Source organism: Chiloscyllium punctatum, chromosome 2 (genome assembly GCF_047496795.1).
Source record: "Chiloscyllium punctatum isolate Juve2018m chromosome 2, sChiPun1.3, whole genome shotgun sequence".
Lineage (NCBI taxonomy): Eukaryota > Metazoa > Chordata > Chondrichthyes > Orectolobiformes > Hemiscylliidae > Chiloscyllium > Chiloscyllium punctatum.
Genome location: NC_092740.1, coordinates 132,250,782 through 132,277,044, shown reverse-complemented (window position 1 = coordinate 132,277,044; position 26,263 = coordinate 132,250,782). Strand labels below are relative to the sequence as shown.

The 26,263-nt window shown below is 40.1% G+C and overlaps 1 protein-coding gene across 4 annotated transcripts in view; it reads right to left on the bottom strand.

Moving 5' to 3' along the window:
* cntln (centlein, centrosomal protein) overlaps positions 1 to 26,263 on the bottom strand; it is a 461,183-nt gene that overhangs the window by 257,780 nt on the left and 177,140 nt on the right. For all 4 annotated transcript variants that reach the window (XM_072589059.1, XM_072589060.1, XM_072589058.1 and 1 more), the window contains 2 exons: positions 15,872 to 15,993; positions 14,486 to 14,611 (listed from right to left, as the gene is read on the bottom strand). In XM_072589059.1, coding sequence (XP_072445160.1) covers positions 14,486 to 14,611; positions 15,872 to 15,993 — 248 coding nt within the window. The remainder of the gene's footprint in view (positions 1 to 14,485; positions 14,612 to 15,871; positions 15,994 to 26,263) is intronic.

Genomic DNA, 26,263 nt, shown 5'->3' with positions numbered 1-26,263 from the left:
CAGAGGGTGATGTGATGTATATGAAGGTGGAGTGGAAGGTGAGGACCAGGGAGATCTGTCCTTGTTGTGTTGAGGGGGTGGGGTTCAAGGGCAGAGATGCAGGAAGTGGAGGAGACATGCTGGAGGGCATCATCAACCATGCTGAAGGGGGAAATTGCTGTCTTTGAAGAAGGAAGCCATCTGGGATTTTCTATAGTGATATTGGTCATCCTGGGAACAGAGACAGCGAAGGTGGAGGAATTGGGAATGAGGGATGGCATTTTTACAGGAGCAAGGGTGTCGTCCTGGTCAGAGGAGGCAGAGCATCAACTCGGGTGCTGTTTGGAATCAGCTGATTGGGACATGTTTAAACAGTCCGCAGGTAACTTGGACGAGAAGGCCACCACCATCACAGACTTTATCAGCAAGTCTGTGGAGGACTGCATACCGAGGAAGTCAATCTGTGTGTTCCCCAACAGGAAACCCTGGATGAATCAGGACATACAGAGCCTGCTAAAAACCAGGTGTGAGGCCTTCAGGTCAGGAAACCCACTCAAATATAAGGAATCCAAGTATGACCTTTGCAGAGCCATTAAGACAGCCAAGGACCAATACCAATCCAAACCAGAGACCCAGACCGACACCCAGCCACTATGGCAAGGACTGAATATCACAGGTTCTAAAATGAGACAGTGCAAGATAGCAGAGAATGACACATCCCTCCCAGATCGTCTCAATACCTTCTATGCTCGCTTTGAGCAGAATTTCGGCGGAGAGGTAACACCTATTCCAACAATTATTAACGAACCTATCCCAACAGTCACTGCATCAGAGGTCAGATCAGTTTTCCTTCGTGTAAATGCAAGGAAAGCGATGGTACCAGACGGAGTACCAGGTCATGCACTCAGAGTGTGCGCAGATCAACTGGCAGAGGTCAGCTCAGACATGTTCAACCTCTCCCTGCAGCAGGCCGCTGTCCCTGCCTCTTTCAGGAGGGCCAACATTATCCCTGTGCCAAAGAAGGCTCATGCAGCATGTCTCAATGACTACCACCCAGTGGCCCTAACTTTGGTGGTCATGAAGTGCTTTGAATGATATTAATCAACTCCAGCCTCCCCACTACTCTTGACCGGCTCCAATTTGCTTATCGAACCAATAAATCCATGTCAGATACCATATCACTTGCCTTTCACTCCTCCCTAGATCATCTTGATACCAAGAACAGCCACGTAAAAATCCTAATTATCGACTACAGTTCAGCCTTCAACACTATTATCCCCTTGAGACTGATTACTAAACTTAGTGATCTCGGACTAAGCCCCACTCTCTGCAGCTGGATCCTCAATTTCCTGACCCACAGGCCACAATCAGTGAAGACTGGGGACAATATTTCATTGTCACTAACACTCAACACTGGAGTCTCCCAGGGGTGTGTACTCAGCCCTCTACTGTACTCGCTGTATATTCATGACTGCATCACCAAATACCAGACTAATGCCACTTACAGGTTCGCTGATGGCACCACCATAGTCAGTCGAATCTCAGATGGCAATGAAACAGACTGTAGATGGGAGGTGGAAGACCTGTGAAAATGATGCACTGAGAACAACCTCACTCTCAATGCCAGCAAAACCAAGGAACTCATTATTGACGATCGCCCCCCCACCCCCGCACATCAACAGCACAGAGGTGGAACAAATGGAGAGTGTCAAGCTCCTGGGAGTGGTCATCAACAACAAGCTATCTTGGACTCTTCATGTGGACAACGTCTCTTCTTCCTCAGGCAGCTGAGAAAATTTGACATGACGGCGAATACTCTTGCCAACTTTAATAGGTGCGCCATCGGGAGCATTCTGTCTGGATGTATCACTATCTGGTATGGCAAATGTACCATTCAAGATCGGAGACAGTTACAGAGAGTGTGAACTCGGCCCAGACAATCACAAAGGCCAATATCCCATCTATAGAATCCATCTACCAGGTCTGCTGTCAAGGAAAGGCGGCCAGCATTCTCAAAGATCCATCCCACTCTGGCAATGCTTTTCTTACAACCTCTAACATCGGGGAGGAGGTACAGAAGCCTGAACACATGCACTAGGCCGTTTCAAAACAGTTTCTACCTACTGTTGTTAGAATATTGAATGGACTCACAAACTCTTAGCACTTACCTGTTCCTATGTTTTTGTTTTGCTGCTGTTTAACTATTATTTACTTATCTATGCTATTTAGCGATGTGATCTGCAAGACAAAGCTTTTCACTGTACCTCGATACTTGTGACAATAAATTTAATTCAATTCAATTCCTCGAATGCTGCCATACCTTCCAAGCTCACGTCCATCTTTCCTAAAAGTCAATATTGAATTCCTCCAATCAGATTCCCACCTCTGCTGTAGTATTGAAACAACTCTTACCAAAGTAACAAACAACATACTTTGTGATGGTAGGAAAGGTAAACTTTCCCTCCTCCATTTCTCAAGCTGTCTGCAGATTCTGATGTGATTGACCATATCATCCTTCTCCAATCTCTCTCCACTGTCACACAGCTATGAAAGACGACTCTCAGCAAGTTCCATTCTTACCAATGTAACCATAACCAAATAATCTCTAACGGTGACTTCATTTCCTGATTTATACCCCCCAAGGATCTACCCTTGGCTCACTCCTTTGTTTCATCTAGATCTTGACTCTTGACAACACATGAGAAAACACATCACGTACACGAATGACATCCAGATCTGCATTATCAGCAATGCTCTTGTCTCTTCCAGTGTTGCATGGAAATCCAAACTCCAGACAATGATCATCTCCATCAAGACAGAATCTTCATAAATTCATAAGATATCAGAGCAGAATTAGGCCATTCATCCCATTGAGTCTGTTCTGCCATTCAATCAAGGCTGATATGCTCCTCACCCCATTTTCCTGCTCTCTCTCCATATTCCTTCAATCCATTAGCAATTAAAAATCTCTCTAACTCGTTCTTAAATTTAGCCACTGTCCCAGCATCGACTGCACTTTATGGTAGCGAATCTAACCATCTCCCCTGGATGTACAATACTATTTCTATCACTGAACCCTCACTATTAATATTATGGGAGTTATTATGGGCCAGAAACTAAACCAGACCAATGATATAAGTGCTGCATTTACAAGAGCAGGTCAGAGGGTAGGAATTTTGCAATAGGTAATTTGCTTCATGTCTCATACAGCCTATCCACCATATACTAGGCACAATTTACATATGATAGAATGAGTGCACCTCCAACAACACTCGAGAAGCTCAACACCATCTGAGACAAAGCAACCTGCTTGATGGTAGCCCATCCACCACCTTCAACATTCACTCTCTTCACTAACAGAGCTATATGGGAGCAATGTACAACATTTACAAGATGTGGTACACTAACTCACCTAGGATCCTTAGGCAGCACTTTCCAAAACAATAAACTCTGCCACATTTTTAAAATCATTTTTGGAATGTGGGTGTCGCTGACTGGCCAACATTTATTGCTCAGCCCTAGTTGCCATTGAGAAGGTGGTGGTGAGCTGTCTTCTTGAACCTGCTGTGGGTTGGCTCACAGTGCCATTAAGAAGGGAATTCCATACCAAGTCACATATCACCTGACTTGGAACTATACCACTGGTCCCTTCACTGACATGGGATATAAGTGCTGGAACTCCCTTCCTAACAGCACTGTTCATTTACCTCCAAGCAGAACACAGCAGCAGTTCAAGAAGGCAGCTCTTCACCAGCTTCTCCAAGGCAATTAGGGACTAACAATAAATGCTAGCTTAGTCAGTGATACCCAACATCCCATGAACAAATAAAAAATGATCACACGACTCATGCAACCTCTATCACTAATGAACGGAAACCTTGCTCAATTAAATACTGTGAAGACTGAAACGATTCCCTTCTTCCTCACTATAGCAACATTCTGTGATTAAGCCCTGGAGTCATATTCAATCCCAAGTTGAGTCTCCACCACATATCCATGTCATCACTCAAGTCAACTCTGTCCAACTTCATAACTATTGATAGCCAAGCTCTTAAATTTCACTCCTACACTTTGCTGCCTATCTGTGTCACTTTCTTGCTTTAAACAAATATTTTGGTCAACCTTTTAGTCATATGACTGAACACCTCTGTATTTGACCCAATGCTATATTTTCCTGTGAAGTGTCTTGGGACATTTTATTAAATTTAAGATGTTCTATGAATACAAGTTGCTATTATTGTTTTATCATTACACACAAATTATGTCAAAGTGATACACAGAGCAGACAAACAAAACTCAGTTTTAGGAATTGCCTCTTCAGCCCATTTAGCCTTGATCCACCATTTAATTTGATTATGGCTGATTTGCCATTCAAAACTATTTAACCCACATCCCTTGGCACCCTTACCCAAAAGAAAAACTGCAAATCTCAGTCGTGAAGACTACAAGCATTCACAATCAGTCCCAAGTTTCAATTACATCTTTTTTTTGAGTAAATTTTCCTCATTTTACTCTTATATGGCTTAACTCAAATGTTCGGATTCTGCCCTCCTGTTCTTGTTCCACCAAAGGAAACAGCTTCTCTGCATCTAATGTAATTAATCCATATTCACTTTTCTAAAATCAAAAGAAATTAGCCTAGGTTTATGCAACCTGTCGTCATATTTTAATCCTTCTTGTCCAGTGATCACAGCTTTGAATCTCTGCTGTACAACTTCTTATGTTAATATACCATGCTGAGGTACAGTGCCCAAAATGGAATGATATACAGAGACTAACTCTGTATAGTTGAAACACAGCTTAAAATGAAGTAGAGTATACTTAAGAGGGAAAAACAGGGACATGAGATAGCTTTGGCAAATAGAATTAAGGAGAATCCAAACGGTTTTTACAAATATATTAAGGACAAAAAGGTAACTAGGGAGAGAATAGGGCCCCTCCAAGATCAGCAAGGCGGCCTTTGTGTGGAGCCACAGAAAATGGGGGAAATACTAAGTGAATATTTTGCATCAGTATTTACTGTGGAAAAGGATATGGAAGATATAGACTGTAGGGAAAGAGATGGTGACATCTTGCAAAATGTCCAGATTGCAGAGATGGAAGTGCTGGATGTCTTGAAATGGTTAAAGGTGGATAAATCCCCAGGACCTGATCAGGTGTACCTTAGAACTCTGTGGGAAGCTAGAGAGGTGATTGCTGGGCCTCTTGCTGAGATATGTGTATTATTGATAGTCACAGGTGAGGTGCCAGAAGACTGGAGGTTGGCAAACGTAGTGCCACTGTTTAAGAAGGGCGGTAAAGACAAGCCAGGGAAGTATAGACCGGTGAGCCGGACCTCAGTGGTGGGCAAGGTATTGGAGGGAATCCCGAGGGACAGGATGTACATGTATTTGGAAAGGCAAGAACTGATTTGGGATAGTCAACATGGCTTTGTGCGTGGGAAATCATGTCTCACAAACTTGATTGAGTGTTTTGAAGAAGTAACAAAGAAGATTGATGAGGGCAGAGCAGTAGATGTGATCTATATGGACTTCAGTAAGGCGTTCGACAAGGTTCCCCAGGGAAGATTGATTAGCAAGGTTAGCTCTCATGGAATACAGGGGGAACTAGCCATTAGGATACAGAACCAGCTCAAAGGTAGAAGACAGAGGGTGGTGGTGGAGGGTTGTTTTTCAGAATGGAGGCCTGTGACCAGTGGAGTGCCACAAGGATCGGTGCTGGGCCCTCTACTTTTTGTTATTTACATAAATGATTTGGATGCGAGCATAAGAGATACAGTTAGTAAGTTTGCAGATGACACCAGAATTGGAGGTGTAGTGGACAGCGAAGAAGGTTACCTCAGATTACAACAGTATCTGGACCAGATGGGCCAATGGGCTGAGAAGTGGCAGATGGAGTTTAATTCAGATAAATGCAAGTTGCTGCATTTTGGGAAAGCAAATCTTAGCAGGACTTATACACTTAATGGTAAAGTCCTAGGGATTGTTGCTGAACAAAGAGACCTTGGAGTACAGGTTCATAGCTCCTTGAAAATGGAGTCGCAAGTAGATGGGATAGTGAAGAAGGCGTTTAGTATGCTTTCCTTTATTGGTCAGAGTATTGAGTACAGGAGTTGGGAGGTCATGTTGCGGCTGTACAGGACATTGGTTAGGCCACTGTTGGAATATTGCATGCAATTCTGGTCTCCTTCCTATCGGAAAGATGTTGTGAAACTTGAAAGGGTTCAGAAAAGATTTACAAGGATGTTGCCAGGGCTGGAGGATCTGAGCTACAGGGAGAGGCTGAACAGGCTGGGGCTGTTTTCCCTGGAGCCTCAAAGGCTGAGGGGTGACCTTATAGAGGTTTACAAAATTATGAGGGGCATGGATAGGATAAAGAGACAAAGTCTTTTCCCTGGGGTCGGAGAGTCCAGAGCTGGAGGGCATAGGTTTAGGGTGAGAGGGGAAAGATATAAAAGAGACCTAAGGAGCAACTTTTTCACACAGAGGGTGGTACGTGTATGGAATGAGCTGCCAGAGGATGTGGTGGAGGCTGGTACAATTGCAACATTTAAGAGGCATTAGGATGGGTATATGAATAGGAAGGGTTTGGAGGAATATGGGCCAGGTGCTGGCAGATTGGACGATGTTGGGTTGGGATATCTGGTCAGCATAGACAGGTTGGACCGTAGGGTCTGTTTCCATGCTGTACATCTCTATGACACTATGATTCTAACAAAATGCTGTGGATTCTGAAAATCTGAAATAAAATTTACTATAAATGCTCAGGAGGTCAGGCAGCTGCTGTGACAGAGGAATTGAAACCAGGGATCCTCACAAGGCCAGGATGAGGGGAATGCAGGCATATACAATGTGTTGTGGCTGGGGATTGCTGAGCTTTTGGAAGCATTTGAAAACAAAGGTAAGAATTTTATAATTGAGACCTATTTAACTGGGAACCAATGTATGATCATTCAGACGTGAAAGCTACAAATAGTGCTTTTATTTAAAGCACAGGATGAGGTAAAGGATGAAAAGAAACCGCAGATGAAAACAATATTGATACAGCTGAAGAGAGAGAAGTCAAGCAGGTGTATGTGAGGTTGCATAGCATTGAACATGGATCTTATGATGCAGGGGAACAAAGGAATGCAGAAAAGCCGAGGAGGTATGTATTTATTAGCAAATGCAAAACACAAAGGATGGAATTTCAGTCATCATTCACGTGGAGGAACTTGGAACAGGAGGCAACTATCGAGGAAGGAGATGTGACTATTCTAATTAATACTTCATCAAACAACATTACCAAAACAGCAAGTGAACCCAGTGGAAGAAACAAAGTGAAAGTTTACTGGACAGAACATCAGAATTTGTTCAAGGTGATATAATTCAAAGAGAATTGACAGAGCAATAAATGCTTACACAGAAATACAATGCCATGGACATTGCAAATCGGAAATAAAAATATGTCGGAAATACGCAACAGGTCTGGCAACATTTGTCACGGGGAGAGTTGAAGCTCCAGGTCCAGTTCTCATAAAAGGTCATGGACCTGAAACATTTACTCTGATTTTCTCTCCAAAAGTCAACTAAATCTGCTAAGTATTTCTAGTATTTTTTTGTTTTAATCCCAGACTTCCAGTATCTGCAGTATTTTGATTTTGATTCTTTCCAGATTACTTCAGTAGAAATGTGCATTGTATTCCTCCTTCTGCTTTCAGCAGTCTAACTCTGATTCACTATGAATAATGTAACAGGGAACCTTCAGCACTTTTTTTTCTGCAATTACACCAAGTAAATAATTGTAGAAATTTACATGTTATCTATCTTTATAGTTCAAAACTGCTCAACATAGCCAAGGTATCTTCATAAATTACATATTCGTTTCAGATAGCCTCTTGCAATGATCTGCTTCTTTTTTGCTCTCCAAAGGCAAAGGACACTCATTAGTCTCAACACCCACAAGCAATCTAGATAAAAAGAAATTAACTAAGCAATCCCTTTAATTAGATTAAATTTCATTAAACTCGAAATGTAATACCGTTAGGTTACAACAAAATTCAACCAGGACATGACTGCAAAGCTCTAAAACTGAGTTTGGCTGACAATTTTAAATGAAGCCCTAAGTTAGTTTTAGGTATCTTCTTCTTTCTGCTTATCGTTCAAGAGCTTTACATCCCACAGTCTTTCTTTGTTTTTTTTTCATTTTTTGGCTTTGCTGATCTAAAAATCTTGGATCTCAAAAAAAGACAGAATTCATCACAATTGCTCCAAGAGTCTAGATACTATCATGATAAAAATGGAAAATGCTGGAAATATTCACCAGATCAGACAGTAAGAATGGAGATGGAGAATGAAACAGAGTTAATATTCAGGTCAAGGATTTGTCAGAAAAACTGGAACAAAAAAGTGTGTAACAGATTTTAAAAACAGTGAGAGGTAGGTAGGAAGGGAATAAAAGAACAATGGGAAGGCAGTTGACATTCAATGACATTGACAGTGCAAAGCAAAATGCTTGGTAATGCAACAAGAAAAATTTGTCTGTTGAGAAAGTTTAAGTGAGAATAACAGAATCATCTATCATTATCACTCAAACTGTGGGGGCAGAGGTTATGATCTGAAATTGTAAAACTCAAATGATGAGATTGGAATGCGAGTGATGCCTGATCAAAACAGCAGGTGATGTGACTCAAGGTTAGTGTGAACAACGTTGGACCAATCTAAGAGGCTGACGTAAGAGTGAGAGTGGGTAGAGAAGTCATGTGAGAATAATGTTATATTGAAATTAAGTTATTGATGTTTGATGCTTATTCTGCAACACAGATGTTGAGACTTCACAGCTCAGTGCTTCCACAATGACAAATTCCCATTCCTTCCATTACTTCAGGTGGTTAAACGGATAAATTTTCCAGTATGAATTCCTTAAACAAGAAAATGCCCACAAATACCAGTCAATCCATAAATATTAGCTTTATAAAAAAGGTAATATAGAGATTATAATCTTTTTGTTCTGAAAATTGCCTTTTCACATTTAAACTTCAGGACGGTGGATGACTTGCTTCCATTCTGATACAAAACCTCTGAAATGGCTTAAAAATCCAATTAGCAATTTGCAGACATGGTGCTTGAAGGATGGGGTAGATGAGATGGTTGGAGGTCTGTGCACTCCCTACACTGTCTCAACTTCACCTCTGTACACCCTTGATGAAGTTTCTCAATGTGTTTGGCACCATCCCAAATGAATCTTCTCTATTTTGGTTGGTCACAAAATAAAGTCTTCCATGAATTGACAGGATATTTGATCTACAGGTTTTCTTTGAGAACATTCCTAAGGCATTTCTGCTATCTGCCAGGAAGCCATCTGCTACAACAGATTTCCAAAAAATCAGTTACTTTGGAAGTCTGGTGACAGATATATGAATGAAATGTCACACCCAGTCACAGAAATGGAGGCAAAGTTGGGAGACAGGAGGAAGAGAGTAGAAATAATGCAAAATGTGACGAATGGTGGCCTGCAGAGATCTGTACTTGGCCTTTAATTTTTATTATATTTTAAAATGGTTTTGGTGATGAAAGAGTGTAATATGGCCAGGTTTGCTGACAGTATCCAATCAAGAGGCAGATTAAATAATACAAATTGGAGTAGAAGGTTGAGAAGTTACATTGATAAATCAATGGATAAAACTGTGACAGATGGGGATCTGTCTTGTTTAACTGAAAGAGGAAAAAGGCATTACAATAGCCTGTGTCTAAAAAGGTAACAAAATACTCTCCATTTGCCTTTGGTATCATGCGATGAGCTATTCCGATAGTTAGGTTATAGTACACAGAAACTAAGAACATAAGTGGGTCAATTGTTCAGTTGAGCCTGCTCCGTAATTCAACATGAAAATGGTTGATTCTCTAACTCAATACTATATTCCAGCTTCCTCTCCATACGCCTTAGTGCCTTTATTACAGAAAAATGTATCAACCTCTTTCTTGAACATACTTGGTCACTTGCCTCCACAGTGGTCTATGATAAAAAAAATTCCATAGCTTGACCACCCTCTGAGTGAAGAAATGTTACTTATCTCTCAGCATTCTGAAACTGTGACCCCTAACTCTTGACTCCCCAGCCAGGTGAAACATTCTCACTGCATTTAGTCTATTGAGCTTTGTTAGAATTTTATATGTTTCAATCATGGCCTCGCTCATTCTTCTCGTGAATACGGGCCCAATCAAATCAAGCTCTCCTCATTCAACAGACCTGTCAAGCCAAAACAATGTAAAATTAAGCTTATCATCTGGTTACCATCACATTGCTGTTTGTGCAAGCGTGATGTGTGCAAATTGGCTGTCACAATGCTTGCACCAAGTTTAGCATTAATCACAATTCCTCAGATACAAAAACAGTCCATGCAGCCAGGCATGGACTGATAAATGGCAAAAATGAGGACTGCAGATGCTGGAGATCAGAGTCAAGAGTGTGGTGCTGGAAAAGCACAGCAAATCTTCCTGATGAAGGGCTTCTGCCCGAAACGTCGATTCTCTTGCTCCTTGGATGCTGCCAGACCTGCTGCGCTTTTCCGGCACTACACTCTCGTCATGGACTGATAAGTGGCAAGTTACATTCTCGCCACACAAATACCAGGCAATGATTATCCCCAACAAGACAGAACCTAACCAATCTTTCCTTGCAACTCAATAGTTGAATAACCACACTGTCACATCCATTGACAAAACCCTGCACTTGATCTGCCATGGAAACACTGTGCCTCCAGGAGGAATTCTGCCTGACAAGAATACACTCTACTTGTCTGAATGAGTGCAGCTCCAGCAACAGTCAAGATAAGCAACACCATCCAGGAAACGTATTCCACTTGACTGGCACCTCTTGCAGTACATTCACCATTCTGTCCCTCCATCACTGTTGAACAGTGGCAGTAATTACATCACCTACAAGACTGACTGTAGAAATTCGCAGAGCCTCCTTCAACAGCACCTTCCAAACCCACAACCTGTTTCACTTAGAAGGACAAGGACAGCAAATACCTGCATACACCACTAAGATCCCCTCCAAGTCACAGGTTATTCTGGCTCAGATTATATTGCTGTTCATTCATTATTTTAGGGTAAAATTTGTGGAATTTTCCTCCAAGTATAATTAGGGATAGACAACAAATGCTGGTCGAGACAGCAATACCCACAACTCACAAATTATTATTTTTAAGCCGTGACTACACTTCCAAAGTAGCGCATTGGCCAAAAAGTCCTTTGGGATATCCTGAGATTATGAAGGTCACTCTTTGTTCTGATATCTGAATATGCAAGAAATCCTGGAGCTTTGTAAGGAGAAAGAATTTTTCATCTTGAAAGTTTAGCAAACCACAGCACAGTGATTATGGTGCTTAAGTAATAATCCAGAGACCAGGCTTAATAACGCAGGGATAAGTTCACAATCCACCACAACAGATTATTAATTAAATTCAATTGATTAAATAAGTCTGGAACATAAAGCTAGCCTCAGCAATGGTGACTTGGAAACTATTGGATTGTCATAAGACCCTTTATCAATTACTCAAGATTCAAAGCAATGGAATTAACTCTCAACAACTTCTGAGTGAAATTGTCAAGTATGCAATTTATTAATATCAAATTATCGCAATAAAATCTAAAGTGTGATTATCCATAATGCAGTAGGGTCACTGCATAGATGACAGAGTGGGCTTTCATCAGAGCATGAGTGCCATATCCTGCACACCATGCAGGGTGGAGGGGAGCTGCACCAGGAGGTGGCTATCACTGCCCACACCCAATTGTCTTGATTGTTTAAGGGTAAACTTCTAACTCTGTACACCCTTCTGTTCCCCTTTGTCAACCCTAGGCTTCACGAGTCCTGGATCACATCCAGCTGGAACATTGGGCTGTGCCATCTTGGAATCTGCCTATGCCTCTTTCTTCACTTCAAATTGCAAAGTCATCTTCTTCACATGTGCACACTGTTGGCGTAACCTATAGGTGGCATTGAACGCATTTGCCACCTAACATCTAATCCTAACAGTACTGTGGGTCTAAATGTCTATTCAAACTATCTATTTTGAGCATCAACTTGTCACCACCTTCTCCAGGTTAGTTGGGGATAGTCCTATAATTCAACAAAAATAAAATATTTGGAAAAAGAAACTATTTACACTGCATCTGTCTTGAGCATTAGATATCCTGAAACATTTTTGAAGGAATGAAGTACTTAATACACGTAGTCACTGAACACACACCAGCTTACAAATCCTAGTTGCCAGAGAAATATGCCGATATGTCTTAAACTTAGAAAAACGTTGCTTTTTGTTTGGCTGCAAATGGTTAAAATGCTACTTCTCGATGAAATAAAGAGGAAGTGTGCAGACATGGTGACATGAGCAGCACATGCACAGACACATCCTGAAGGCCATTGTTACCAGTTGACATCACCAGTCCATTTTGCACACGTACTGACTATTTAACAGTCACTTTGGTGTCCAGGGTAATTATTCTTTTTTTTGATTAATTGTTTCATTTGTATTGCAATGATAGGTAGTGGCAGTACTGAAGTATAGGACAGCTTTGAGAAGTATTGGTTAGCAGACCTAGTAGAGTAAAAACCATTGTGTACAGAAGAGGAAAGATGAGATGAAACGCAAAAAAAACTGTAGCCTTGATCAAATAAGATCAGCTGTTTTCTTGTTATTATTGAACCAAACAGTTAGAATAAACTACTTGAACTACAAAAACTGTTAGAGATGCAGTGGATCCATCTGTTTTGCTAAGGTAAAATTCAACTATAATCTCATATCCATGAGATATCCATTAGGCTGCCCCTTGTGTATAAAAATGCAAAAGCTTAACATAGCTTAACATACATTGTGGAAGCTGACACTGTACCGATAATGTGATTCTGTTACTGCCTTCTAAAGTATATTTTATTTGTTGACTGACATTGTCACTTATGTGTTCTCTGTGGAATTTTCATACGGGGTAATACATAATGCTGAATAAAAAGATTATCGTAATGCTTTCAGCAGTAATGTGAGTGGTGTAAAGTAACTGACATTATGCTTTTGTGAATATTTGATATATGGCATATTAACGTCAGACTGCTACCATAGGAAATGATTATCATTTTTTAAAAATTTTATCATACAAGCACATCATCTTCTATGCTTGTTTTGGGAGTTCAAAGAGAAAATGTTCCACTACCTTGGTTACAACTTCCAATGTACTATGTTATTAAAAATTTACTTCTAGTCTGTTTAGAAGTAGCAAATTGCATTTTTTATTTACAAGTATTACGAAAATACAACTAACTTGTCAGAAGTGATTACAGCTGCTGCTCAGTGCATAAAAAGGCTTTATTTCTGAAAAGTTAAAAGGCAACGTTTAAGACAAAAATAAGGCAATGAACAAGTATCCTCCCAGTTATCTTAGAAATGCATGAGTTAATAGGTGTAATATTACAACAAATATACCATCAAATTGTACTTCACTAGTGGAGATTTACCCTATCTTGCATCAAATTTGAGATTGTGGATCAGATGACTTTCAGGCCAGAAATTAAAGAATGTAAAAAAAACTGCCAGACAACAATGTTCCTTTAACCTACAGAAAGCTGCAAATGCTTTTCAGACCAGTTACAAATAATATCTAAGTTCATAGTTCCTTTAGAATTATTAAAGTCATGGATTATATTTCTTGCATACTACTTATTGATTGTTGCCTTTATTAATTTAGGTTATTTTGTCTTAACAAAATACATTACATGGAAAAAATGTACCTGTACTGGAATTTCTTTTCAGGGACCAAAAACCACAATATCAAAGTAATATTCTGTGTATTTAGTTCAGAAAACACACGTTTTCTTTAATGCTTTATTTAGTACTCACTACTACTTGAAAGCTCTATGAAGGGATCAATGCGAACCCCTGAGGACAGCCTATGCACAGCAAGAAAGAAAGTGACTCCCCTGTGCTCTCTCCAGGTCAGTACCAAGGACCGTGTTAGTAGATATGCACCAGACCCTTAGCAGCTAGCTCTGCTGCTACCAGTAATTAGCTTGGACAGCTCTGGCTCCAAGAGAGGCAGCAAGGCTACATCATAATGAGCTCAGCTGGGATTAGCAGGACAGAGCAGGGAACAGAGAGAGATGAGGCCTTCTATATCACGTATGTAGTGAGGAGATCAAACGAACACGGCTGGCTAGGTTATCCCCTCACCACCTTATTCAACAAATGAAGCACGGCAGTGTGCAAAATACAGGCTAATGAAGAGTGACACCTCCAACAGATGAGAGCCACATTAATTAACACAATCCCCCTATCACATTATACAGATACTGTTACCACTACTAAACTTGTCACTACAGCTGATAGGAAGAGACTGGCTTATTTGATAAAAGAAGTTTGCCTGTTTTATCCTTGCAAGGAATTCCTCTGTGTGGCATTTAAGCACCAGAAGATCAGACGGAAGTGATATGGCTCTGCATGTGTAAATTTGCAAAAAAAGAAGAAACTCACTTTTCAGTCAATAGCTTTCTGTGTTCCCGTTTGAAGTATGCTAGTTCATTCCATACACCATCACAGTCTTCTTGCCTCAACTGCCAGGGCTCAGCACGCTGTATTTTGCTTTTGCCGCTTTTATTTCTGGAACATGATATAAACCACAAATATGGGGTTATTGAGAGGTTCTTTCCTTTTCCCAACATTAAGATTTCAGGGTTAGAAAAATATTTCTAATCTCTATAGTTCCTAAGAATTACACCAGAATTCAGTATATAAATATAAATAGCCCTACAAATATTATACAAACAATTCTGAAACCAAACAACCATTTTAACATTTTACAAATTTCTTAACTAAAATCTAATGCCAAGATCCTATTCAAATGTTTGACAGGAACATTTAAAATACAACTTTGTCATTGCATATCTGAAAGTAAAATAAATTCCTTGCATTGTTTATCCAAAATGTGGAAAAGGAAAATTCTATTTGACATATTTTAATATATAAATATTGTATTTTATATGAGAATAAATAGTTTCATAATTGGGGATGTTTTCTTTCATGCAGCCAAACATGGCTGGGTCCCATATATTATAAGTTAAATGCAGGATAGTTTTACCCCAGTAAATGTTAAAATTAAACCAAATCTCAGAGATATGTGCCACCTATCTGCACCAGCTATCCTATTGTCCAATTATTGTTGAATTATGTGCATATTATGCACTGTAGACTTGTTTCCACTGGGAACTTAGAATCCTTAACAGTAATCAAACAAAAAGGAGACTTTTGAGCCATCTGTTTGTGCTAGATCCTATCTCTGGTCCCTGAAGGGTTCAAACCAGTATATCACCTATTTTCGAACACATGACTGGTTTAGCTTCATCCAGTACCAAGTAGAGTTTAGAAAAAAGTATTGGCTCCGTAATTACATAATTTAAATGATTTGAAGAATATTTACATTTTTATTTTATTACACACAAAGAAGAATGTTTTACTGGCATTTTTAACATTTCCGCTTCCTACTTTGTTGACAGGTACACTGAAACAGCTAATTTGTAAGTAAGCCTTGTTGATGAACGTTGAGAGTAATATGGCAAAATAAAGACAGCATAATGAAAACATAAGTAAAAAGGGGTACATGACAATCAGCATCTCAAATAAATCTTTTTGCATGTTTTGCATAGCCTGTATGTAGCCTGTGTTCATTCATTATATTTCCAGCATTTTCATTTTTTTATTCTAAATTTTCTGCATTTGCATTTTTCTTTTATGTTCAATAATCTAAATTGAATCAAAGGTTTCTCTTTCAGGCAAGATTCATTGCCAGAGCAAAATAAATCAAAGATCAGAATACAAACATCAAGTCATTTTCAATTGAACCAAAAGTTTGCATGTTCCTACTTGATTTGTTCCCCTTCCAGGTTCTTTAGTTGGCCCTTAAGCATTCTATAGCTGCTCTGTAAAGCTCGTAGACGCTCCAGTCGCTGGTCATGAGCTCTTTTCAATTCCTCATTCTCTTTGTCCTAAGCAGGAAATTAAAGGCAACAGCACAATTATTTAAATCAGTGAAACAGTGTTCTCATTGACCTAATACATTATAAACTGGACCAAGTCTGTCTAGTTTCATTATGATAAGTAAACAACAAGTTTTAATTCGAAATTAATGACACCTATGTGAACAACTGCAAGTTGATTTGTTATCATTAATTTTCCCAAGCACAATTAAACACAATTAAAGACAACCTAATAATCAATGGCACTGTATGATTTCAAAATAAATTATTCTGCAGGTGGTCTCAATGAGAGACAAAACAGTCTGTTGATTTAGTAAAATAGAACAAGTTATCAAATTCATAAAGATCTATATTAATAGTATTGATATCTGTTGTCTGTCTTACTAATCATAGATTGAAAGATGAATACTGTAAATTTGTTATTGTCTTGTAATGCCCTAGTTTTCACTTAATCTGGCAAGGCAAGAGTTTAGTGCTATCAGATTGGCAACAATGCACATTCTTTATATCAGAATTTGAAGATGGATAAATGACAGTCACTTACAGCTCTGAACACAATTCATAAATTTATGAACACTAAAAGCAAAGAAATATCTCTTCATTGTCAGTTATTTTTTTAAAGTATTGCAATGGCCATATTAAATGCTGAAGTAATGAAAGATTAAAAAAAGGATAATAAAGGGAACACAGAAATACCATATATGAAACTTGAAAACAGTGCCACTAATTGACATATACATATGTACTTTTAAATAGGTTGACAGAAAGTGAATTCAGTATGAGACATCAAGATAAAGCTAGATTCTTGAAAAAAGTTTATGTTATGTAATGGCAGTTTTTAATTTCAGCAGTTGTTGGAGCAATGCAATCATGATGTCATGCAAAAAAATTATTTAAGCACGAGGTTCTGGCCAAGGTTCCCCATAAATATTTGTTGTGCATAGTTCATTCATTTAAGTATTCAGCCCTTTTCAATTTTTTTGCATGACTACACATGGTAACTTAAATGAGTCAACTTGCTCTCGACCTGAGCAACAAACTCTGGGTTGCTACCAAGATGGACTATTAGAGGTAACGTTTCAATTGAGCATTGGCAAGGGGTATGGTTGCATCCACTAAAAGATAATGCTAAATTAAGCATCGTATCACACAATGTATAATAAAGTCAAGTTCATGCTAGATCAGAAGACTGGACACCTTTTTTAAGAACCGGCAAAGAATGACTAAGAAAATAATAGAGGGCGAAAGCAGAGCCAGAGAGAAAACCAGCCAGTATTATTAAAAAAAAGTTTCTACAAGTTTTAAATCAGGGAACAGTTGCAAAAGCGAATGCTGATTCTTCTTGAGAGAGAGTTTGAGTAAATTGATAATAGAAACCTGTGCAATGATGGAGGCTTCTTCACGTGTAGAAGATTATTTTAAAATCCCCAAAGAAAGCAAACAGCTGAAAGGGAGGGAGAAATTTAGCAAAAGGAGCTGGGGAAATGATTAGACCTGAAGTTTGACAATGCCCAGATTCAGATGGGAAGAGTTCTTGGGTCTTAAATGAAGTAACTGCAGAGATTGTAGAGACATTGATTATAATCTTCCAAAATTCATTAGATTCTGGAAGTATTGCAGCAGATTATAATAGCTAATATAGCACTGTCATTCAAGAAAGGAGAAAGACAAAAAGTAGTTAATTATCGGACAGCATTACAGTTATAGCGATCACAATTCAGTGACCTTTACTACAATCATGGAGAGGGACAGAAGCAGAGAATATGGGAAAGTACTCAACTGGGGAACAAGGAATTACAATGCAATTAGGCAGGAACTGTGGAGCATGAATTAGGAGCAGATATTCTCAGGGAAATGCAAGACAGAAATGTGGAGGTTGTCTAGGGTACACTTACTGCAAGTTTGTCCCACTGAGGCAAGGAAGGGATGGTAGGGTGAAGGAACCTTGGATGATAACAGATGTGGAACATCTAGTCAAGAGGAAGAAGGAAGCTTACTTAAGGTTGAGGAAGCAAGGATCAGACAGTGCTCCAGAGGGATACATGGTAGCCAGAAAGGAAATGAAGAATGGATTTAGGAGAGTTGGAAGGGGGCATGAAAATGGCTCGGCAGGTAGGATTAAGGAAAACTGATGTTTTGGGCAAGAGCCCTTCCTGATGAAGGCTCTTGCCTGAGTCATCGATCTCCTGCTCCTCGGATGCTGCCTGACCTGCTGTGCTTTTCCAGCACCACACTCTCGACTCTGATCTCCAGCATCTGCAGTCCTCAGTTTCTCTTGGGATTAAGGAAAACCCTAAGGCATTCTACATTTATGTGAGGAACAAGAGGATGGTCAGAGGGAGGTTAGGGCTGATCAGGGATAGTGGAGGGAACTTGTATCTGGAGTCGGAGGAGATAGGGGTCCTTAATGAATACTTTGCTTCAGTATTCACGAGAGGGACCTTGTTGTTTGTGAGGACAACGTGAAACAGGCTGATATGCTTGAACAGGTTGATTTAAGATGGAGGATGTGCTGTAAAGTATTCAGCCTGGAGCTCAGTGACCAGTGGTGTTTCACAGGGATCTGTTATGGGATCTCTGCTCTTCATGATTTTTATAAGTGACTTGGATGAGGAAGTGGAAGGGGTAGTCCAGTAAGTTTACCGATGACATGAAGGTTGGTGGAGTTGGAGATCATGTGGAAGGTTGTTGTAGGTTGCAACAGGACATTAACAAGATACAGAGTTGGGATGAGAAGTGGCAGATGGAGTTCAACCTGGACAAGTGTGAAGTGATTCATTTTGGAAGGTCAAATTTGAATGCAGACTACAGAGTTAAACGCAGGATTCTTGGCAGTGTGGAGGAACAGAGGGATCTTGGGGTCCACGTCCATTGATCCCTCAAAGTTGCCACCCGAGTTGATAGGGTTGTTAAGAAGGTGTATGGTGTGTTGGCTTTCATTAGCAGTGGGATTGACTTTAAGAGCCATGAGGTTAAAATGCAGCTCTAGAAAGCCCAGGTTAGCCCACATTTGGAATATTGTGTTCAGTTCTGATCACCTCATTATAGGAAGGATGTGGAAGCTTTAGAGAGGGCGCAGAAGAGATTTACCAGGATGCTGCCTGGATTGGTGGGCATGTCTTATGAAGAAAAGTTGAAGGAACTAGAGCTTTTCTCATAGAAGCAAAGCAGGATGATAAGTGACTTAATAAAGGTGTACAAAATGATGAGAGGCAAAGATACAGTGGATTTCCAGAGACTTTTTCCCAGAGCAGAAATGGCTATCACGAGGGGACATAATTTTAAGGCATTTGGAGGAAGGCTTAGGGGAGATGTCAGAGGTAGGTTCTTTACACAGAGAGTGGTGGGTGCGTGGAATGCACTGCCAGCAGTGGTAATCGAGTCAGATACATTCAGGCCATTTAAGCGACTCTTAGGCACATGGATGATCGTAAAATGAAGGGTCTGTCAGTTAGTTTGATCTTCGAGTGGGATAAAAGGTTGGTACAACATTGAGAGCATTAAAAATTTTAAATTTAAATTAAATTAAAATTAAAATTAATTTAATTAAATAGACCAGTTATCCTGGCTTCTTCCCTTAGAAAATTATAAGAATCCATTCTTAAGGAGGCTATACCAAATACTTAGAAAATCACAACATGATCAGCAAGAGCCAATATGATTTCAGGAAAAGAAAATTGCATTGAAGTATATGATTAGTAAAAATCAAAGTAACAAATAAAGTGGACAAAGAGGAACCTGCAGATTTGGTTACCTTGATTTACACAAGGCATCTGATAAAATGCCACATCAAAGGCTACTACTGAAAATAAAACCCGATGGTGTAAGAAGTAACATATTAGCATGGATAAAAGATTGGTTAGTTAACTGGAAGCAGACGAGGGTTCAATTGATTATTTTTGGTTTGGAAAACTGTACTTAGTGGATTGCCACATGGATTAGTACGGGGGAAATTGCAATCTACACCAATCACTTGGAAATGGGGACTGGAAATATGGGAGATACATTTGCCATTGAATCAATGATTAGAAATTAAATCATCAAGAGGAGTGAGTGAGTCTGCAAAGGAGCAGTAAATGGAGAATGAGAAGATGTAGACATCCCCATTTTGGCAAGGATGATTGGAAAACAGGTTACTACTTTTAAATGGAGGGGGATTCTGTAACTCAGAGGTACAAAGGGATCTGGATTTCTTAGTATATGAATCACAAAAGGTTGTTATGCAGGTTCAGGAAGTGATTGTGAAGTTAATAATTTGTTTTATTACAAAGGGAATTTAGGAGTAGAAAAAGTTTACTGCAGATCTTAGGGTCTTGCTGAGGTCACATCTCAATATTGTGTACAATTTTGGTCTACTTTCCAGAAAAAGGACATAATTGCTTTTGAGCAGTTCAGAGAAGGTCCACAACTTATCCTTGGAAGTCTTTTCTTATGAAGAAAGCTTCAAACATTAGGCTTCTAGCTATTGTCGTTTACAAAAATGAGAGCTGATATGACTGAAACGTATGGGATCCTGAGGGAAACTGACAGGGTAGATTGTGAGAGAATGTTTCCTCTGGTGGAGGAAACAAAGAATTAAGGGACAGAGTTTAAGAATAAAAGTTCTCTCTTTTAAAATGGAGATGTTTTGCTCTCAGACTGTTGTTAGTCTATTAAATTCCATTCCCCAGTGAACAGCAAAAACTACATCATTGGATTTATTTAAGGCTGAGTTACAAAGACATTTGATAGACAAGACTGTCAAGGGTTTTGGAGGTGGGTGGAGACAAGAAAGTGACATTAATACTGCAATCATGTAAGCCATGATCTTATTGAATGGCAGAGTAGGCATGAAGAACTGAATGGCCTAGATCTGCTCCAACATCAATATTCTTATGTTCCTATCAGGACCCAAATTAGCACAGCCAAACTTACAAGCTATTAATGATTGATAGAAAATATAAGATTTTTACTTAAATAAAACCATTTAAGCATTGAAAAATGCATTTCAAAATTATGTTGGTTTCTTCCAAGCTCACTGATGTTCTTTGCCAGAGGACTTTGATCAATCCTGAACAGAATTACAGTAAAAACTGCTCAATCTGTACATTGTGCTTAACAAGTGGACGAATGGACGGGATGCAGATTTTAACAATGTTATAGACTTTTGCCCAATTGGCAGATTAGGTTTTGAAACTTTTAAGATTTACTTCTGTGAATTCATTCTGATCCAAAAATTGATGCGAGGATCACTATACATGATGAGAGCACAATGTGTGTGTCCAATTCAGGCAGTATGTTCAAGTCACACTGCATTGAACACTGTGATCAAGAAGTGTAGAGGAACAAATATGCAATTTATCTCAAGGAAACCAAAAAACCTTCCAAATTCTCAGAGTGTAGTGGAACAAAGTAGTTGTGGCAATCAATCCAAGGTCTTCAGCCCAAGGGACTTGGGTGTGATGCAACGAGATGTTCAGTGAGTTCACACACCAAGCAAAGTGAGTGAATTCAACTGTATACGACATATCTTATCAACTGCACAGTCTTAGTTCCTGCACAATGCATCACACCCCTATTACTCACTCTACTTTAATCCTTATAAATCAGAACTCGTATTGCACATTCATGGCTTTACCTCACCATTATGTATTTACAAGCCTCCAACCCACATCCCGCAGCTTGCACACACAAAATTGGCTACTCAGCAGAGACAACTGTATCAAGCATACCCTAAAATAACTATTGCTATATGTTCCTCTTTCAGGAAGAACTGGATGTCAAACAACTGCAAGCAGCAGCAGCTAACTAGAGAGTTGAGCATGGCTGCACATCCTCAAATCCAGATGGAGGTGGTGAACACAAAAAAGTGGAGTGACCCTGATTGGTGCTGTGAGCAGGAGTGAAGTTAAAGCATTGAAGATGATGATATTTTCACACTATGTCCTCCTTCTCAAATGTGGGCTCGCCCTCATTCCAAAATCGCTTCTGATTTACAAGTAGCAGATGTTGTTGCCATCTCTCTCTTGTTTTCTTTATGCACAGGAATGCAAGACACAATTGGAATCAATGGAGAACATTTATAAACTAATAACAGGAGTAGACCACTCAGCAACTCAAGCCTGCTCCACCATTCCATTAGATCATGGCTAATCTGCTCCACTTTCCCACCTATTGTAATAGCCATTTATCTCCTTACTAATGAAGGAGCTATTTAGATTAGATAGATTAGATTACCTACAGTACGGAAACAGGCCCTTCGGTCTAACAAGTCCATACCGACCCTCCAAAGAGTAACCAACCCAGACCCATTCCCCATATTTACCCCTGACTAATGTACCTAACACTATGGGCAATTTAGCATGGCCAGTTCACCTGACCTGCACATCTTTGGATTGTGGGAGGAAACCGGAGCACCCAGAGGAAACCCACCTAGACACGGGGAGAATGTGCAAACTCCACACAGACAGTCACCCGAAGCGGGAATTGAACCTGGGTCCCTGGTGCTGTGAGGCAGCAGCGCTAACCACTGAGCCACTGTGCCACCCGTCTGCATTAAATTTATTTATGGACACTTTTCCTCAGAAGGTGCTGGAAACAGAGTTCTAAAGACTTATGGCCCTTTATCAGAAAAAAATTCTTCTCACCTATGTCTCAATGGTCTCAGAAGAATCAGACAGCAAACACTTCACAGACTGGAGTCATACCTAGCAAAAAACATAGTTGCATTTGTTGGTCCTGAATCCCAGAAAATCACCACTGGAGTCCCTCAGGGACAGTGTCCTAGGCCCCATCATCTTCAGCTGGCCTTTCCTCCATCATAAAGTCACAAGTAGGAGTGTTCACTGATGACTGCACAATGTCCAGCACCATTCACATCCTCTCAGACACTGAAGTAATTGGTGTCCACATGCAGCAAGAAACAATGTTCATGCTGTGAGAAGTAAATTCCTGCCACACAAGAGCCTGACATTGACCATCTCAAGCAAGAAAAAATCTAACCATTGCCCCATGACTTTTAGTGGCATTACCATCATTGAATCTCCCACTATCAACATTCCGTGTTTTCCATTGGACAGAAATTGAACTTGAAAGGCCTCGTAAATATAGTAGCTACAAAGCAAGTCTGAGTTTAGAAAATTTGTTGCGACTAACTCACATCCTGCCTCCTTAAAGTGCAATGTGTAATACACAAGTCAGGAATGTGACAGAACATATTCTAATTGCTCAAATAAGTGCAGCTTCAACAACAGTCAAAATGCTCACCACCATCCAGGACAAAGCAGCCATTTAATTAGCATCCCATCCACCACTGACACATAGTGGCAGCAGTTTATGCAATTTGCAAGATTCCCTGCAGTAACTCATCAACTGTCCAACAGTATTCTCCATACTTGCAACCACGATCAATTAGAAAAATCAGCAGATACTCATTAGCACCACCATACAAGGTTTCCTCCAAGCCACACACAGCATCCTGACTTTGAATAATATTTCCATTCCTTTTCTACCACTGGATCAAAGTCTTGGAGTTGTGGATGTCCGTACACCACATGGACTGTAGCAATTCAGATGGTAATTCATCACCAGCTTTTCAAGGGGAATCAACAACAAAAACTGGCTTAACAGGTGATGTCACATTCCAAAATAATTTTAAAATAAAATTCTTTCTAGATAATCCCAACTTTGTTCTCCATTGTTAGATATCCAAAAACAGCAACAGAGGTGGTGAAGGAAAGCAGTTAGAAAAAATCCCACCGGATACTGATATTGAATATAATTTAGAAGATTGAAGCAGAATCTACACTGAGTGAGACAGAAGAAATGGGTGACCTGCAGACAGGGCAGGAATCATGATAACACAGGAAACATTTAATCAGAGAGCAAGGTTACATACAGTTTTGCTACTGAGGACTTCAGTAAGGATTTCAAATGCATAGCGTACAGAAGGAGGATGGTGAGTTGACATCCTGAAACGTCTGGCCTGTCTTGGAAGTGTAGTTATAATATTAAGGGTGGTTGGTTAGCTCGGTTGGCTGGACAGCCGGTTTATGTTGCAGAGTTTCGCCAAAAGTATAGGTTCATTTCCTGCACCAGCTGAGGTTACTATGAAGGATTCTCCTTCTCTACCTTTCCCCTCACCTGAGGCATAGTAACGTTCAGGTTAAAACACCAACAGTCAGCTCCCACTAATGAAAGAGTAGTCCTCTCGTCTGGTAAGGCCATGGCAATATTTAGTACTAGTTTACTATATATTTTGGAAAGAAAGCTAATCTTCTTTAAAATGGACATAAGGAGTCTTACAAAGTAGCTATTAGAAACCAAAAGGTTCATTGTGGACTGAGCAGCAGCCAAAAGTAGACAATCAGTCTGTGTTCTCTTAAGAGGCAACCACAAATGCTCATCAAATAATTCAAAGATTTTAGGATGGTCCAAAGAACCCTCAAAAGGTGTGAAGATTATAGTGCTTCTGTAATGTCAACCAGGCATCAGGAAGGACATCATAAAGGAATTCCAACATATCTGCTGTGAAATACAAACTCATCAAAATTAATATGAGCATTCATTTTGTTTGACTGCGATAAAACTGTCTGAAAACAGCAATTTTTGGAGAACTATCCAGTCATAGAGACGTACAGCACGAAAGCTGACCCTTCGGTTCAAGTTATCCATGCCAACCAGATATCCCAACCTAATCTCGACTCACTTGTCAGCACCTGGCCCATATCCCTCCAAACCCTTACTATTCATACATCCATCCCGATGCCTTTTAAATGTTGCAATTGTACTAGCCTCCACCACCTCCTCTGGAAACTCATTCCGTGCACATACCACCCGCTGCATGAAAAGGTCGCCCCTTAGGTCTCTCTTATCTTTCCCCTCTCACCCTAAGCCTATGCGCTCTAGTTCTGGACTCACCCACCTGACTTTGTCTACTTATCCTATCAATGCCCCTCATGATTTTATAAACCTCTATAAGGTCACCCCTCAGCCTCCAACGCTCCAGGGAAAACAGTCCCAGAGTATTCAACATCTCCCTATTGCTCAAACCCTCCCGACCCTGGCAACATCCTTGTAAATCTTTTCTGAACGCTTTCAAGTTTCACAACATCCTTCTAATAGGAAGGGCACCAGAATTGCACGCAATATTCCAAAAGGGGCCAAACCAACGTCCTGTACAGCCACCACATGACCTCCCAACTCCTATACTCAATGCTCTGACCAATAAAAGAAAGCATACCAAACGCCTTCTTCACTATCCTATCTACCTGCGACTCTATATCCAAGAAGCTATGAACCTGCACTCCAAGGTTTCTTTGTTCAGCAACACTCTTTAGGACCTTACCATTAAGTGCATAAATCCTGCTAAGATTTGCTTTCCCAAAATGCAGCACCTCGCATTTATCTAAATCAAACTCCATCTACCGTTCCTCAGCCCTCTGGCCCATCTGATCAAGATCCTGTTGTAATCTTCACTGTCCACTACACCTCCAATTTTGGTGTCATCTGCAAACTTACTAATTATACCTGCTATGTTCACATCCAAATAATTTACATAAATGAGGGAAAGTAGTGGACCCAGCACCGATCCTTGTGGTACTCCACTGGTCACAGGCCTCCAGTCTGAAAAACACAGGCCTCCACCACCACCCTCTGTCTTCTATCTTCGAGCCAGTTCTGTATCCAAATGGCTCGTTCTCCCTGTATTCCAAGAGATCTAACCTTGCTAATCAGTCTCCCATGGGGAACCTTGTCAAATGCCTTACTCTGCCCTCATCAATCCTCTTTGTTACTTCTTCAAAAAACTCAATCAAGTTGAATTAAATTGAATTGAATTTATTGCCATGTGTAACAAGTTACAGAGAAAAGCATTTGTCTTACAAGCAATACAGGCAGCTTACAGAGTTAAGGAGCATAGATAAGTAAATAACAGATAAACAGTGGCAAAAATTTAAAAACAAGGTATCGGTGAATGTTAAGAGTTTGTGAATCCATTCAGCATTCTAACAACAGTAGAGTAGAAACTGTTTCAAAACCAGCTGGTGTGTGTGTTCAGGCTCGTGCATCTTCTCACCGACAGTAGGGGTTGTAGAAAAACATTGCCAGGGTGGGATGGATCTTTGAGAATGCTGGCGGCCTTTCCTTGACAGTGGGCCTGATAGATGGATTCTGTAGATGAGAGACTGGCCTTTGTGATTGCCTGGGCTGAGTTCACCACTCTCTGTAACCGTCTCCGATCTTGAATGGTACAGTTGCCATACCAGGTAGTGATACATCCAGACAGAATGCTCCCGATGGC